Here is a 16,180-nt window from a genome sequence, read left to right as displayed (position 1 = left end):
AAACAAGTTTGTTTAACTTTATAGGAGATAATGCTGCCAGCTTATTTACAATGTCACCTGAAAGTGAGAACAGGCGTTCGCATGGCACTTTTTGGCTGGCATTACAAGGCATTTTTGTGCCTGATATGATAAATATTCATACGCCCCTTCATGCTTAGGCCACCATTCCAGAGGATGTGCTGACGGCGCTCATTAAGAAAATAATGCATTAATTAAATTTGTGACTGAACTCCTTGGGGGAGAATTGTATATCTCCTGCTCAGTTTTACCTGCATTCTGCCACATATTTTATGTTACAGCAGTCTTGGGATGAAGACCCAGCACATGTTGTTCGTTTTAAGAACACTTTCACTGAAGATTTGACAAAATCCAAAGAAGGTGCCAATGTGACATTTCTAAAGATAGCTACAGCACTGGAACCAAAATATAAGAACCTGAAGTGCTTTCCAAAATCTGAGAAGAACGAGGTGTGAAGCATACTTTCAGAAGTCTTAAAAGAACAGCATTCCAATGTGAAAACTACAGAACCTGAACCACCAAAATAGAAAATCAACTTTCTGCTAGGGGCATCTGACTCAGATGATGAAAATGAACACGCTTCAGTCTGCACTTCTTTGGATCATTATTGAGCAGAACCCATCATCAGCATGGATGCACGTCTTCTGGACTCTTTAGCGCATCTGGCACATTAATATCTTGTGATACCAGCTACAACAGTACCATGTGAATGCCTGCTGTTACTTTCAGGTGACATTGTAAACAAGTGGGGACCGTTATCTCCTGAAAATGTAAACAAACTTGTTTGTCTGAACGATTGGCTAAACAATAAGTAGGACAGAGAGGACTTGTAGGGTCTGAAGTTTTACATCGTTTTATTTTTAATGCAATTTTTTTTGCACATAATTCTACATTTGTAAGTTCAACTTTCACGACAGAGATTGCATAACAGTACTTGTATTAGGTGAATTGAAAAATATGATTTTTTTTGTTTTTACAGTGCAAATATTTGTAATAAAAATAAATATAAAGTGAGCACTGTACACTTTGTATTGTATGCTGTAATTGAAATCAATATATTTGAAAATGTAGAAAACAGCCAAAAATATTTAAATAAAGGTATTCTATTAACAGCACGATTAATCGCACAATTAATTTTTTAATCTCTTGACAGCCCTACTAAAATTATATACTAGAAGTATTACGTTAAATTCTAATTTAACTTTCTAGATTTTCCCCCTTTAGTCCACAACTTTTGTCTAACTCCATCTTTTGGTTCACTGTTCCTGTTCTAAGTTTCCTCATAGCTGAATTCAATCAAAGGCCATCTTTGAGTTATTTAAAGTGTTGGTCAGAAGATTCTCTTCAACTAGCAAGACAAAGAGTTATTATTTTAAATATCTGCAAAGCCAACTTTAAATAAAATACAAATCTTGGTTTTAAAATTACTGTTTCATATATTGGGGGTGAGGTGGGGGGAATAGCTCTGTATTTCTTTGAGGAATGGCTCCTTCATTTCCCTGCTTCAGGTGACTATATCGCACCTACGTCCCATACCATTTGCCATTTCAAACAAGCAGTAGCAATGGAGAGAGAGACCATTTTCACAGCACTGTGTGTTGAAAATCTGAGTGCTGGAGATGATATTTTGGGTCAGGTGCCATTTAAATAAATATAGCCCCTCTCTTTTATTTTAACGCTCAGGAGCGATAGAAGGAAGAGAATTGACACAGCAAAGGAGAAAGCTGGTTCTTTTAAAGTGTATTTTATTGCATGGGAAACTTACAATGGAGTTGTACCTCTGGAGTTGTCTAATTTGTTTTTAATCGGAATGGATCAGCAGCAAACCATGGCCATGGTGTTTTGTTGATGAGTCACACAGATACGCCATCTCTCGCTCCAGATATTTTAGCTCTATCATAAGTTTCTCGTGGAAAAATCAAACTTCCAAAGATTTCAGTGACTGATAGCAGTGTAAACAAAACAAAACAAAAATCCCGTTTTTGTACACTCTCCTTTTAAGCTAGACATTGGTATTGGAACCAATTGTTTTCTTTGTATCATCTCACCCTTTAGTGCTAGAGTCACTGGGAGATGTGGGTGCCTGGTTCATCTCATGTCTAGCATTTTCCCCTTTAGTTCCATAAAACTGCCAGTCGAATAATGGTGGCTATGTTGCTGAACAGAGCCTGTGAGAAACGACTCGTCCCATGGAGAAGAAATACAGAGGTGTTTTTGAAATGTAAAAAACATTTTAAAAAAATTGAAGTGTTTTTCATATGGGAAAAATAGCTTGTATATCATCTCCATGGGATGGCCCCTTTACTTCCTTATTGGAGGCATCTGTGTTCTGTGCACTGCTGAAATATCACCACTAGTCACTTAAGCTTGGTATTACATCCTTTCAAAATCACAGTCACAGATTTATACATAGACTGGGCAAAGCAATCAAGCAACAATCTTGCACAGGCTGGCAGGTGACTATAACTACCTTATAGGGCTTTTCCATCTATTCTTTTTAGGATTACTATGATTAAGGTGGCCTAGTGTTTTCTAAATGGAAGCACCTTCAGTAAAACTGAGCAATCCTGGCACTTAAAAAATTTGGAGATATTATATATCAGCTTATTTCAAGGATATATGTATATAAGGTCACTGTCCTGGCATGACAGATAAACCCAAAAGGTATTAGAAAAAATATTGCTATATTATATATAGGCTGTCAAAGGATTAAAAAATTAATCACGTGATTAATTGCAAGGTTAAACAATAATAGAATAACATTTATATAAATATTTTTGGAAGTTTTCTACATTTTCAAATATATTGAATTACAATAGAAAGCAAAGTGTACAGTGCTCACTTTATATTTATTTTTATTACAAATATCTGTGTTATAAAAATCGAAAATAGTATTTTCAATTCACCTTATACAAGTACTATAATACAATCTCTATCATGAAAGTTGAACTTACAAATGTAGAATTATGTACAAAAAAATAACTGCATTCAAAAATAAAACAATGCAAAACTCTGGAGGCTGCAAGTCCATTCAGTCTTCTTTAGTCACTCACTCAGAAAAACAAGCTTGTTTACATTTGCAGGACATAATGCTGCCCGCTTCTTGTTTACAATGTCACCTGAAAGTGAGTACAGGTGTTCTCATGACACTATTGTAGCCAGCATCACAAGATATTTACGTATTAGATGCCCCATCATTCTTCAACCACCATTCTAGAAGATGTGTGTCCATGCTAATGAGGGGTTCTGCTCAATAAAGATCCAAAGCAGTTCGGCCTGACGCATGTTCACTTTCATCATCGGAGTCAAATGCCACCAGGTTGATTTTCTTTTTTGGTGGTCCAGGTTCTGTAGTTTTCACATTGGAATGCTGCTCTTTTAAGACTTCTCAAAGCATGCTCCACACCTCATCCCTCTCAGATTATGGAAGGCACTTCATATTACTAAAACTTGGGTCAAGTGATGTAGCTATCTTTAGAAATCTCACATTGGTACCTTCTTTGCATTTTGTCAAATCTGCAGTGAGAGTGTTCTTAAAACGAACAACACGTGCTGGGTCATCATCCAAAACCGCTGTAACATGAAATATATGGCAGAATGCAGGTAAAACTGAGCAGGAGATATACCGTTCTCCCCCAAGGAGTTCAGTCACAAATTTAATTAATGCATTATTTTCTTAATGAGAGCCGTCAGCATGGAAGCACGTCCATGGGGGCCGAAGCATGAAGGGGCATACGAATATTTACCATACCTGGCACATAAATGCCTTGTAATGCCAGCCAAAAAGTGCCATGCGAATCCTGTTCTCACTTTCAGGTGACATTATAAATAAGAAGCCGGAAGCATTATCTCCCGCCAATGTAAACAAGCTTGCGTCTTAGTGATTGGCTGAATAAGAAGTAGTACTGAATGAACTTGTAGGCTCTAAAGTTTTACATTGTTTTGCTTTTAAGTGCAGTTATGTAACAAAAAAAAAATCTACGTTTGTAAGTTGCTCTTTCATAATAAAGAGATTGCATTATGGTACTGTACTTTTACAGTGCAAATATTTGTAATAAAAATATAAAGTGAGCACTGTACACCTTGTATTGTGTTATAATTGAAATCAATATATTTGCAAATGTAGAAAAACAAAAAAATATTTAATAAAATTTCAACTGACATTCTATTGTTTAAACAGTGCAATTAAAACTGATTAATCGTGATTAATTTTTAAGTTTAATCACGTGAGCTGTGATTAATCAAACAGCCCTAATTATATACCTTTATGAAGGAAAAAAAACAATATTACACTAAACTTCTAAATTAATGACAAACTGGGACGGGGTAGCTATGGCGGGTTGGTAATAGGACATGAAATCTCTTACCTTTAAGTTCTGAGTTTGAATTGGGCTATAAATTGTTCAGTGGCCTACGTGATATGAGTTGATACTCTCAGCATAGCTCTCAATGGTAATATCCATGTAAAAGAAACCATCCTCACCTTTGTAACTGGCACTTCCGCTGGCGGTCTCATCAGAAAGGCTAAGAACTGAGTAAGCATGGAGACTGACCTATTCTCTTCATCCTTACAAGTGAACCACACCAGCCAAGATTGAGACAGGTTGGCTGAGCGGGGAGAAACTTATGCTACACTATCTTTTTTCTCCCCAGAGAGGAGACTTCTGATTCCAGTGCTGTCATATTAACACCTTTCACCAGGGACTACATAAAAATGAAGACATAACATACGGAAATATTTTATTAACATAAGAATTAAGCTACATTTAAAAATAGCAAATTGCTCTGTCTTTTCAGCTATCTTGTGCATTCAAAAATATTTCAGTAAGCCATAAAAATATGTATATTCCCACAGCTGTAATAAAGGTCTAACCTGCAGTAGGAACAGTTAAAAAGTCAGCATTTGCCAGCAGTTACTACAGTGGTGTGCAACCTATAGTTATTCAGGCTCTTGCTAAATCCTCCTGGTAACTTCCTTGGCAACAGCGATGTGCCACCTTTTCAGTCTGAGGACAGAACACTGTATTTCAAAAGGCCAAAGTGCCACAATCAATATTTTGGGGCGCATCTCTGCCCCGTTTGTGTCGTTTTGTGTTGCTTAGATCTGAAACTACCTGCAAGTCCCCTAGTGTTTAAGGGTTCCTAGCAGGCACAGCTGGCTCCTACGCCTACAACCATCAGCACAGAAAGATGTACTGAGGACAAGAGGACATGGCTGGAGCATACTGTGCTCCAGCTATTCCCAACATAGATTTGGTGCCTAGGGGACTATTGCCAGCTGGCAGAAGTTAGCCCCCAAAATGCTCTAACCTGCACCAGGGCTAAGGCAGAAAAACAAGGATCCATAAGTGGTTGTTGGTTCTCAGCTTCTCTTTTCCCTCTCCCCTACATAGCTATGTGGAGGAGGGAGCCCGTCCTTCGCTAGCTATTCCCACAGGCTCAGGAAGACCCAGCTGAGCTCCTATCCTGCTGTGCTCTCCTTGGTGGTCCCAAAGCTCAGCAGGATACTTGGCAATGGAGTAGCCAGAGCTACTCTGTCTTTCTTACCTGCAACACAGCAGGTAACCAAAGGGGAGCTACTGAATAAATGCAGCAGGAAAAGAACAATGGCTGCTTAGAGCACTCCTTGGTCACATCACAGCTGCTCCTGAGGCTGCAAGAGCAGCGATGCCCAGACACTTCCTTCCCGTAATGATGGACTTGATTCTAACACTTCCTTTTTTACATCCCAAGGCATGGCAGATAGAGCACTTTTTCAATTGGTAATCAAAAGCAAATTTTCTGTTTAAGGTGCTTTAACGGTCTCCCTAGAGGGCCGCAAGTTAGACAACACTTCTCTACCATATATTTCTTCCTCTCCATTCTTAGTGCCAAAATCTCCATCCACGCCTGTCCACGTCACATCTATGCTATGGCAACATTCCCCTTCCTTGCTTATCTGACTCACTCTTTGTGCCACCGCAGGTCTGTTCAAAAAGCTGCCATCAAACTCATGGCAGACACCCTTCCCCTTTGGAAGTCCCTTCAGTGTATCCAGACCACCACCTTAAGTGTCTATGCAACTCTTGCCCAGCTAGCATCTTCTCTCTTCTCTCCTACTCTGCTAATTCTGTATATCCTGCCCCCACAACACATCTGGGCATTATCCCATGCTGCTCACTACCCTGATACTGTATGTAATGCACCCTCTGTCAAACGCTTCCTTGAAACCTACTGCTCACCACACCCTCTCCAACAGTCTCCTGTTTTCCCTGGTCAACCTAATAATATCTAGATTTTTTTTTTTTTTAAGTGGGAAAGTAACACGATAGATAAATTTGAAGGAACAAGAAACCGTATTTTGTGTAAGCCTCCCTTCTTCTTGCTCGATGTCATCTCCCTCTGCATCATATCCTCTCTAACCTGGATTACAAACTCTTTAGACCAGGAAGAGCTTCTTTGTTGTCCTTGGGGAATTACTCAGGCCTACAGGGCTATTTATAAACAACAGTTAAACAAGAACATAATAATTGCTGAAAATCCATCTTTAAATTACCCTAGCGTTTCCCAAGCTCAGAGGAAGGGGCAAGCTACCTCAGCCAGGGTGGTGTGGAGCATGGAAGTGGAACAATGTGGGCTAAGAAAGTTCTGAGATCCCAAAACTACCCTATGCTTGCTCTGCAAACATGCTACTGCAGCAGTTCCCAAACTGTGGGGTTGCGGCAATCCCTAATGTACAGAGGATGTCATTTTGCTCTGCACAGTGTGATCTAGCATGTATGGTGATCATGCACCGTGACCTTGCATGCAGGATGCCATTTTGTACAGCAAAATGGCATCCTCTGCACAGACTGACCTTAAAAACACCATATATATGAGGTCACATTGTGTGGAGAACACCATTTTAAAGAGCAAAATGGCATCCTCCATGCAGCATGATCTCACATACGGTGCGTGCAAGGTCACGTTGTGCGGATGACATCATTTTGCTCTTCTGGAGTCCCGGCAGAAAATACTTCATTAAAATGTGATCGCGCCAGTAAAAAGTCTGGGAACCCCATGCGATTGGGTGGGTTCTTAAAAGTCATCATCGCATTGCTACTCTGCTCCCACTGGGATCTCTAATGCAACAGACTGTGGAAGTGGCTCTTTGTTTGCAAGGATGGGAGCAAAGGCCTGGACATAGCATTGGAGGAATCAAGACTGCCTGTCAACCAATTTCTTGCACGGGTCCAACTGAAAAAAGAGGAGTGGACACCAGTGACTTAACATGATGTGCCTATATTGTGTAACTCATGTGGAAAGTATACCCTGTTGGTTACTGCTCTAATATGGGGCAGAGAAGAGGATGCTACGGAAGGAATTTCAGCCTTCTATACACATTCCTGATTTTTTCAAGTATAAGGCATGATATGAATGTTACTCAAAGCAACCAATTTTATGAATATATTTAATTCCCTGTTTGATACTAAAGAATGAATAATATTGAACAAAACCTTTTACATTGCACATATACAAATGTACAATATTTAAACAAATACAGATTTAAATAGCTGTAAACAATACATTATTTTCCTAAGTGACCAAAATATCTGAGTAAATTTCCATTCAGGCACCTTTACAAAGGTGATTTTTTACCTCAAATAGTGTGTCTTCCTCCTTTAGAGCCATTACATAGATATGACAACAACATACCGTGTCCGGTTACAACAGGATGGTATTATGACATTGCTAGGATATACACAATAAAAACCTTGAAGAAAGGTACTGATTCTCTATAAGCGACAACGGTAAGCACCATTTTCATGTTAAGTATATATAAATACATTAACTTACTATTTATTGTGGCACTTACATAGTACTTATCTTCAACACTCTATACAAGCATTAGCTGAGTAATTCTCTATATCCTGGCAAACTAATGAACTAGCAACATGAAAAAATTTTATTTCAGATAAAAACCGTATTTTAATTACAGAAGCATAAATTTCATTTCTTTAAAATCTTCAAAAAACAGTGAATTTGCTTCTCTCTCTCTCTTTTAAAATACTGTCTGCAGAGGGGACAAAAGCACATGAATCTGAGACCTTGTATGACAAATTTAAGCTCAGAGCAAGTTTTTACATTCAAGTTATAAATCCCACAAACAGGGGCGGCTCAAGGCCCCAGCACGCCAAGCGCATGCTTGGGGCAGCAAGCCGCGGGGGGCGCTCTGCCGGTCGCCGGGAGGGCGGCAGGCGGCTCTGCTGGACGTCCTGCAGGCGTGCCTGCGGAGGGTCCACTGGTCCCGCTGCTTCGGTGGAGCATCCGCAGGCACGTCTGCGAGAGGTCCACCGGAGCCCCGGGACCGGTGACTGGCATAGCGTCCCCCACGGCGTGCCGCCGTGCTTGGCGTGGCGAAATGGCTAGAGCCGCCCCTGCTCACAAAACAGGGATTTATAATGAAAACACTGACAGGCACTTAACCATATGAGTATTAGCGAGTGTTGCTAGAGTTAGTATATATTATCTTTTTCATCAGTATATTTTTTTCAAACCATATGAAGATACATCTGCTATATTACATCCTTGGTAACACACTAAGAGAAACTATGGGAAAGTTAGAGCATATATGAAAATACTATGTACACATATACACACACACACACACACACACACAACATAAATACATTTAGAAATATTTAAGTTACACAAAATATATACACAATCTGTATAAAATTTAATAGTGATTACAATTTTGGTGGATGCATAGCTGGGAGAAGGGGGACATGGTTGACTCAAGTTTTCAGAACTCCCATTATAAAAGCCAGATTTTGCAAAAACTGTGTGAGAGAGTTAATTTAACTGACATGAGTAGCCGCAGAGTTCATGTGGTTTATACACGTGAATTACTCATGTTTGCAAGTGTTTGCAAGAGCTGCGCCTACATGTAATCTTTTGTGTTAATGGATTACTGCAAACAGTCCAATTTTGAAATTGTAACTATTCATTATATATTCAGTATACTTTACTTATATTTTCAATTTACAATTGAGATTTAATAAAAGGTGTTATGAAAAAACATACTACATATATTTATTTAATAAAAGAGACTTACACCATATGCCCAGCACCCTTTCATATAGATGTATTGTAACACAACCATATCCTAGAAAAATGTGGTTTGCCAGTACTCTTAATCATTCTAGTAATTAAACACTGCACAACAATTTAATTATCATTTAAGTCTTTATCATTTCATATACCTATTAGAAAATGTGCATGTAAGCATACCCAAACTCTCTAGAGTTTTGTATCATTAGTTTTACTTAATTTTTACAAATACTGTAATCTTTCTTGATCTACAATAGCAGAAAAACAGATCTCTATCTCATGCAAAAAAATGTGATGCAAGCAGCACAACATTCAAAGTGTTAAAAAAAGAAAGGACATTTTTTAAAAGGAATGAGAGCCCATAACAATTCAAAGACACAGCAAAGCAAAGTAAGATTTTTCTTTATAACTTGGTGGTCTGCTACAGAAAACATATGTATATGGAATATGTATAATTACGGTTTGTATCCGTTACTTGCTGGTATGCATTAAAGTAGCCAAAGAAAAATTTGTTCTTATCTTAAAAGATTTCAAAACAGATTTATTTCCTTATGAACCCAATCCTGAGAGATGCTGACTATCTCCTACATTTCAGTGGATGTGGAGTGCACCGGATCAGGGCCAAACAGGGTCAGTTTATTCTAAATCATGTGAAAGTATAATGGAGTCGCAATTGTTACTGCAAATGAGGAAACCTCTAACATTATATGAAGGAAGTTTGTGTATAAGCCCAAACTTTATGTGATTTTTCATAATGCTCATGCTTTTCTTATGATAGTTTATATACCCTTTAAACTAAATTCTCAGAATGTACCTATGTATGAATGATTTCTGAAGTGGAAGCTTTTCATTCTGTTCTGTTTAGGCAAAAGAACATCTGATTAGTGCCATCTACTGGAAATTTGGCATACTGGGGTACACTGTAGCAATTTCTTCCCTGCTCACCACTATATGTTAGATTTAAAAAATACATTGAAATGTTTAATCCTATTATTTTGTATAGTTAGAAAAATGCATTTATACCTCAGGCATTAATATGTGGATTTTAAAAATGCAAACAAACCTTCCACCAAATTAAATAATAATGATATGAAAGGCATACAGTTTATAACACAACTCAGTGTGTATCCATAAACTTCAGAACGGTCAGAAGACAAGACAAGAGCTACAATATACTGAAGACTTCTGGATCGGGAAGAATTACTTGAAATAAAAAGCAGCTAGTTCTGAAAATTAATGCATGTACTATTCTGAAATGAAATTGAATGTATTTGTTTTGAAAAGTAAAAAAGCTTTCATTGGTCCTAATCTATAAATGACAGAATATATGAACTCTTTTTTACAGCACAAGCAAAGCTTAGGGGCAGCATATAGAGGATATTTGGACTGAAGCACTTATTCATAAAAGGCAACAGCTGATTCTAGGTGTCACCCAGAATATTAAAATGGATATAAAAATTATATTATTGTGCCCAGTCCAGCAAATATTATACGTGTGGAACTTTACTGATGCGAGTAATCCCAGTTTACCAATTACAAGACAGTTTAACCGCCACAACTGACTAGAGCCTTGGTTTTATGCCTCATTTAAAAGATGGAACCACTTTCAGCACACTGCTCCCTAAAGTCATTTGGTGGCATTGGTTCATTAAGTGACTCATGTGAAATTATGCCTTCTAAACCACTTCTTGTATCACCTGGATTTTCTTTGAAAGTTTCTATCCAACTAAAAGTAGACCTAATCCTGCTTATCTTGAGACCTGAGGTGCTCACAGCACAAAGTGATCCAGGAGTACATTATACATTTTGTGCAGAATATGATGGGAGGAGGGCGAGAACATAATTTTCATAAAATGCTTGTACTTCCAAAGAAAACAGGGCACTTCTCTGTCTCTGACGGTAAACTCAAGATCCAGCTGGACTTTGGCATTTATGCAAATGTTGCTTTTAGGACTTATTCTTGCATTTATATGATGTACCCTTCACCATTTAGTTCTGTTCCCCACCTCTACTACACATAAACAAATTGAATACAAAATTAGCCAACATTAATTTATAAGTGTCTAGGAAATTTAGTTTCCTCTCAGAACACATGAAATATGCAGTTATACATTATTCTGCTATCAGTGGATGAATTTTGTTTTATAATATACATCTATGAAGTAGTCAGTGTAACTGATCTGTTAAAGTTTGGGTAGCTATGGATCATACAAACAAATAAACTGCAGAGATATAAAAGTTATAATAAAACATGTTAATATTGGATTGTGCCGGTAACGCAGGTGACAAAATGGTTAACGTGATGCTTCATGAGCAGATATGTACTAGAAATATCGGATTCTGTTCCTAACAGACCAGCTTTGAGATCTGCTTGTTAGAATAGGCACAAAATGAACAGGAAAGCTGTAAATGCCTCATTTTAAGGCAGGTCTCACCAGTGTGCGCTCACATCAAAGGTGCATAATAAGTTAGGAAATTTGCTTGTCCTCTGTTTTCAGAATTTGAAGCCTGGATCAGCAGCACATATAATTGGAAGCAAAGATCAGGCTGACACAATGGGGTTTATTGTCTCCTTATCAAGGTTCACTTCTAACTCCTGTTTAGGTTGCTGGGAATTATGGAAGGGAAAATAGACCCTTATGCCACAAAACTGGGGCTCAGTTTTGATAGTTCAAATAAAATTATAAATCAGCTCTAGAAAAATCAATTAAGCTTAAATGTTGTGTCCTATCACAAAAGTGTTTATGACACTCCTTCCATATACTATATGCTTCTCTTAAATGATATTAGCAAACAGAAATGATGCTTTAATTGTTGTATTTTGTGCCTATACCCATTAGGGATGGGTGCATAACAAATGCCCAAATTGGAACATTACTTGGGGTTTCAATCAGTGATTATTTACAGCTGCATCTTATTTTTTAAAAAAGTCAAAATAAAAACTATTTCCAGATAGCCTTTGAATTCTAAAAACTAATCCACTGAAGTTGTCATTTCCTGTCAAATAGTCAGATTTGGTATCTTATGAAGATATTACATATGTTACTGTTTAAATGCTGATATTAAACATTTAGACTAAGGTCCTGCAGTCAGATTCACATGGATGGGCCCTTATGCCCAAATGGCGGCCTTTGCAAATCCAAATGCAGGAGCAGGGCATTACACACGAAGTGTGGTTATTCCTCTCTGTATTTTTTAAAGGTGTATGTTATTTCTAAATAAGAGCAGCTGTGATGGAGCATTTTTGTTTGATTGAACTATAGGATCACATAAATAAAGTACACATTGTGAGGGGAAGAAAGTTACATTACAGTTCACATCACTTCCTGCATGAACCTTTGTGTGCACTATTATTAAAAGTAAATTTACAATAAAAATTTCATACACCCAAAGGAATAAATGCTGAAAAAGATGAAAATGCACTTGAACAGTATTTTGAAAACTTTTTCCTAAGACACTTATTAAATAATAATATTTCATATATTAAATGCTGCTAAGCAATTTCTTATTAAAACCGTGTGCAATATGTAATACAACTGTGATTTTCAGGCTAACTGCATAGTCTGTGTCAGGGGACAGGAAGATGCTATCAAATTTGAGATATATCATATCATATTGGGCAAGGAAGCTGGATAATGTTTCCAAAGCATTCTAAAATCTAGGCTATGAACACACTAAAAGCAAAGCAGTGATTTATAACAAACTTCCAGCTTCAACAGAGAACTCTAATAAATTACAACTAAATTTAGTAAACCATAGTGTATCATTTCCTGCAGCAGAGACACCCATTCCTAAAAGGGCCCTCAATGTGCATGACACAACAAGCAGCACCCATTCAACCTGAGGGAAGCCCACAGGCTCGCAGGGCCACTGGCTGGCTCTTTGTCACCAAATGCAGCAGGTTGAATGCAGACATCACTGTGATATCCTCACCAACAAAACCAGAGGCAAAGAACAGGGGCAAGAGCTGAGTAGGGGAAAAAAAAAGAAAAAAAAAAAGAAAAAAAAAGATGAAAACATCAAAAATGTTAGATACATTCATAGCAAAACTGATGGTTATGATTCTGTCTGAAAAGAAAACATAGAACTAAGATATTCTGAATGCACATTTATCAGTTGGTTTAGCCCCTTTTTGCCTTCTGCTTTAAGCTTGTTTATGTTTGTTAATTAGAATACATGGCATACAATGCTGCAGCTCTTTATGTTACCAGGCAGGGGGGAAATCTTAATGTCGTGCAATGCAGGGCAACTCAAATTTGCAATTAAAAATTTACTGAAAACACATGGCTATGTGGTGAACGCTGGAAACCAACCATTATGAAAAACTCTTCAGTTGGCTGGTTGGTTAAACAAAGCCAAACTTTATTTTAACAAATAACTTTCCAGTTATCAGGAAAAATAATGGGATAATCATTTCTTTAAATAAAGATAATTTATATCTTAAATTCTCCAAGGGATACATTTAAGCAATTTTCCAGCTGGCACTAACACAGAAGAGAGGGATATGGCAGTGGGGATTTTTTATTTTATAAGATGCAACATGTGTCTATGGTGATGGTTTTGTTTACCTCACAATAGGAAGGATGAAATACAGCTGCCTCATAGGATAGCCATTCATAGCTGCAGTCTGCTTCAAAGATTATTGCAGTAACTGACACTGGGGACTCAAACCTACCCCCACTGAAGTAAATTGTGAAGTTCTCATTGATTTCAGTGGGAGAAGGATTAGGCCCCGCATGGTTAATGATTTGAATAACAATGCACCACTCTCAACCTCTTCCAAGAGCCATTTTTTTTTAAAATGGTTACAGAATGGAAATGCCCAGAAATGAGTTTCTCTTGTACATTTCCAGAACCAGAAGAGAAGTCTGTGCATGGTCTCTTCTGACCCCTGAAGAACAAACACATAACAAACAGTAATATATATTATCACATCACTCTGGAGTGTATCTGACAGAAATCTGCTTGTATTAACATGCCTGAACTCTGACATCTCCAAACTAAACTCACTACAAAACCAAAACATTTTTATGTTACTAAATGGAGACAAAAGAGAGAAGGAAGGTAAGTGCCACACAGCGAACAGCTCAAAAGAACCATTAAACATAAATAAACATGTCATTTTCACGAGTGACTGCAGAACTGGTTAAAAAAAAAATCCTCCAGAGCAGACTATTGACTAATAAAAGATCAAAGATCTATACATAATAAACAGTACAAAAAAAAATGTATTTTTTCTAGTGACCTTCACTGTGAGAAGTAAAGCGTGCAGTGAAAATGTAATTACCTAGCAAAGCTGCAGTCTTATTGTGCTCCCGCAACTGATCATAAAACGTCTTCCTACTCTGTTTCATCAACTGCAGTACCAGGCAGCCTGTGCGCCTACCAATCGCAGCCATCTGGCTTGTGTCAAAGCCTGTGAGTCAGGCAGCTACAGTGCAACAGGAAGAAAGGCAGTGATGTCACTCTGCAGGTCAGGCAAAGAACAAAGATGTATTCTACAATTAAAAAGCTGGGTGCCCCAAGAGTAGGGGTCTCCAACATGCTCTTACTGGACGACTTATAGTTAATACTGTTTTTGCTATTATCTAAATAGGAGAGCACCATCTAGTGGTTATTGTTGCAAAAGGCTCTTTAAGGCAAAAATCATTCAGTTAGCAAAGACATAGCTGTGTTGCTAAGGTTAGATAATAGACTCTGAAAGTGTTAAAAAGAACTTTATACAGCAAGATGGACAAAGGGTCTGGCTTGCTTTCAGTCAATGATCTTATGCCCTTATACAGCAATTGTACCTATTACAAGAGGGAGGAGGGGATAGCTGAGTGGTTTGAGCATTGGCCTGCTAAACCCAGGCTTGTGAGTTCAATCCTTGAGAGAGCCATTTGGAAATTGGTCATGCTTTGAGCAGGGGGTTGGACTAGATGATCTCCTGAGGTCCCTTCCAACCCTAATAATCTATGATTCTATGACACAGTCACACAAGCAAGGTGAAATGTTTAATATTTGCCAAGTTTTAGCATAAGGCTGAAATACTTCCTTTGACTCTCATGAGTGAATTTGGAAGTAGGTGCAAGGGAGTGAAAAGAAGACCATCATCTCTGTAGCGATATCAACTGTAAATTAATCAGGATTTTGTTACTTCTCTGAGAGATCACCTGTCTTCCCAGGCTATACCACCACAGATGTGGTCAGTGGAGACACAAGAGCTGAAGCCTTCATTAGTATACAGGGGGCTGTTGGCAGAGCGGTCTTCATTTAATCACTGATCAGTCTCTCGTTAGAATAACTTATACTGCAAATGTATACCAATTTAACAGATGCACTCTTTAGGGCCATAAGATACCATTGATTTGCATGCAGAATTTGTCAGTGAAGTCAACTGGCTTCTTTAAAAACTGATTGCATAATATCGCCTTTCAGTTTTGTAAACTCCTCAGGGCAGAGACTGTGTCCACTTGTGTGGATGTGAATAGCATTTAGCAAACTGTAATTCAAAGAATAAGACTAGTATCTAGTTCCTAATGTCTGCATTTACATCATTCAAATCCCAGTCCTGTGCTCATTTCTCAGGCAAAACTGACACTAGCCTCAATGGGAACTTTGTTTCCTGTAGATATTATTTTACCTAGGCTTGGCTCATAAGAAATTCACAACATAGCACTCCTAATTTATTAAAAGTAATCTGCTGAGAAAACTCTCAGCTATTTTGGAGACCTTGGCGTCAGACAGCAATTTCTGTAGGCCAAGGTGTGAAAGAAGCTGCCTATATCATGTCTCATATGTAGTTTACCAGAGATCTTCCACTGCAGCCACTTATGGTACGTCTACACTGCACGATTATTTCGAATTAGCTTAAACCGATATTACAAAACAGATCTAATAAAATCGGTTTAGCGCGTCCACAGTGGGATCAAGATGAGAGAGATGTGCCACTGTTGATACCTTAGGAGGCCATGTCGATTATCCGTCACACAAACCCTAATCCGAGACACTCGAATTTATAAATTCGAGTGTCTCGGATTAGGGTTTGTGTGACGGATAATCGACATGGCCTCCTAAGGTATCAACAGTGGCACATCTCTCTCATCTT

The 16,180-nt window shown here is 38.1% G+C and overlaps 1 protein-coding gene across 8 annotated transcripts in view; it reads right to left on the bottom strand.

The window, feature by feature from the left end:
• MSRB3 (methionine sulfoxide reductase B3) overlaps nucleotides 1-16,180 on the bottom strand; it is a 179,928-nt gene that overhangs the window by 126,046 nt on the left and 37,702 nt on the right. For 2 of the 8 annotated variants that reach the window (XM_075066196.1, XM_075066192.1), the window contains exon 2: nucleotides 14,378-14,521. The exons of 4 other annotated variants lie outside the window; for them this stretch is intronic. In XM_075066196.1, coding sequence (XP_074922297.1) covers nucleotides 14,378-14,489 — 112 coding nt within the window. In that variant the 5' untranslated portion in view covers nucleotides 14,490-14,521. Of the gene's footprint in view, nucleotides 1-12,930; nucleotides 13,058-14,377; nucleotides 14,522-16,180 lie in introns of all 8 variants that reach the window. 2 more of the 8 variants (XM_075066201.1, XM_075066204.1) reach the window with 2 other exon arrangements.

This window comes from Chelonoidis abingdonii, chromosome 1 (genome assembly GCF_003597395.2).
Source record: "Chelonoidis abingdonii isolate Lonesome George chromosome 1, CheloAbing_2.0, whole genome shotgun sequence".
NCBI classification, from domain to species: Eukaryota; Metazoa; Chordata; order Testudines; family Testudinidae; genus Chelonoidis; species Chelonoidis abingdonii.
This window is presented reverse-complemented; position numbering and strand designations above follow the sequence as displayed.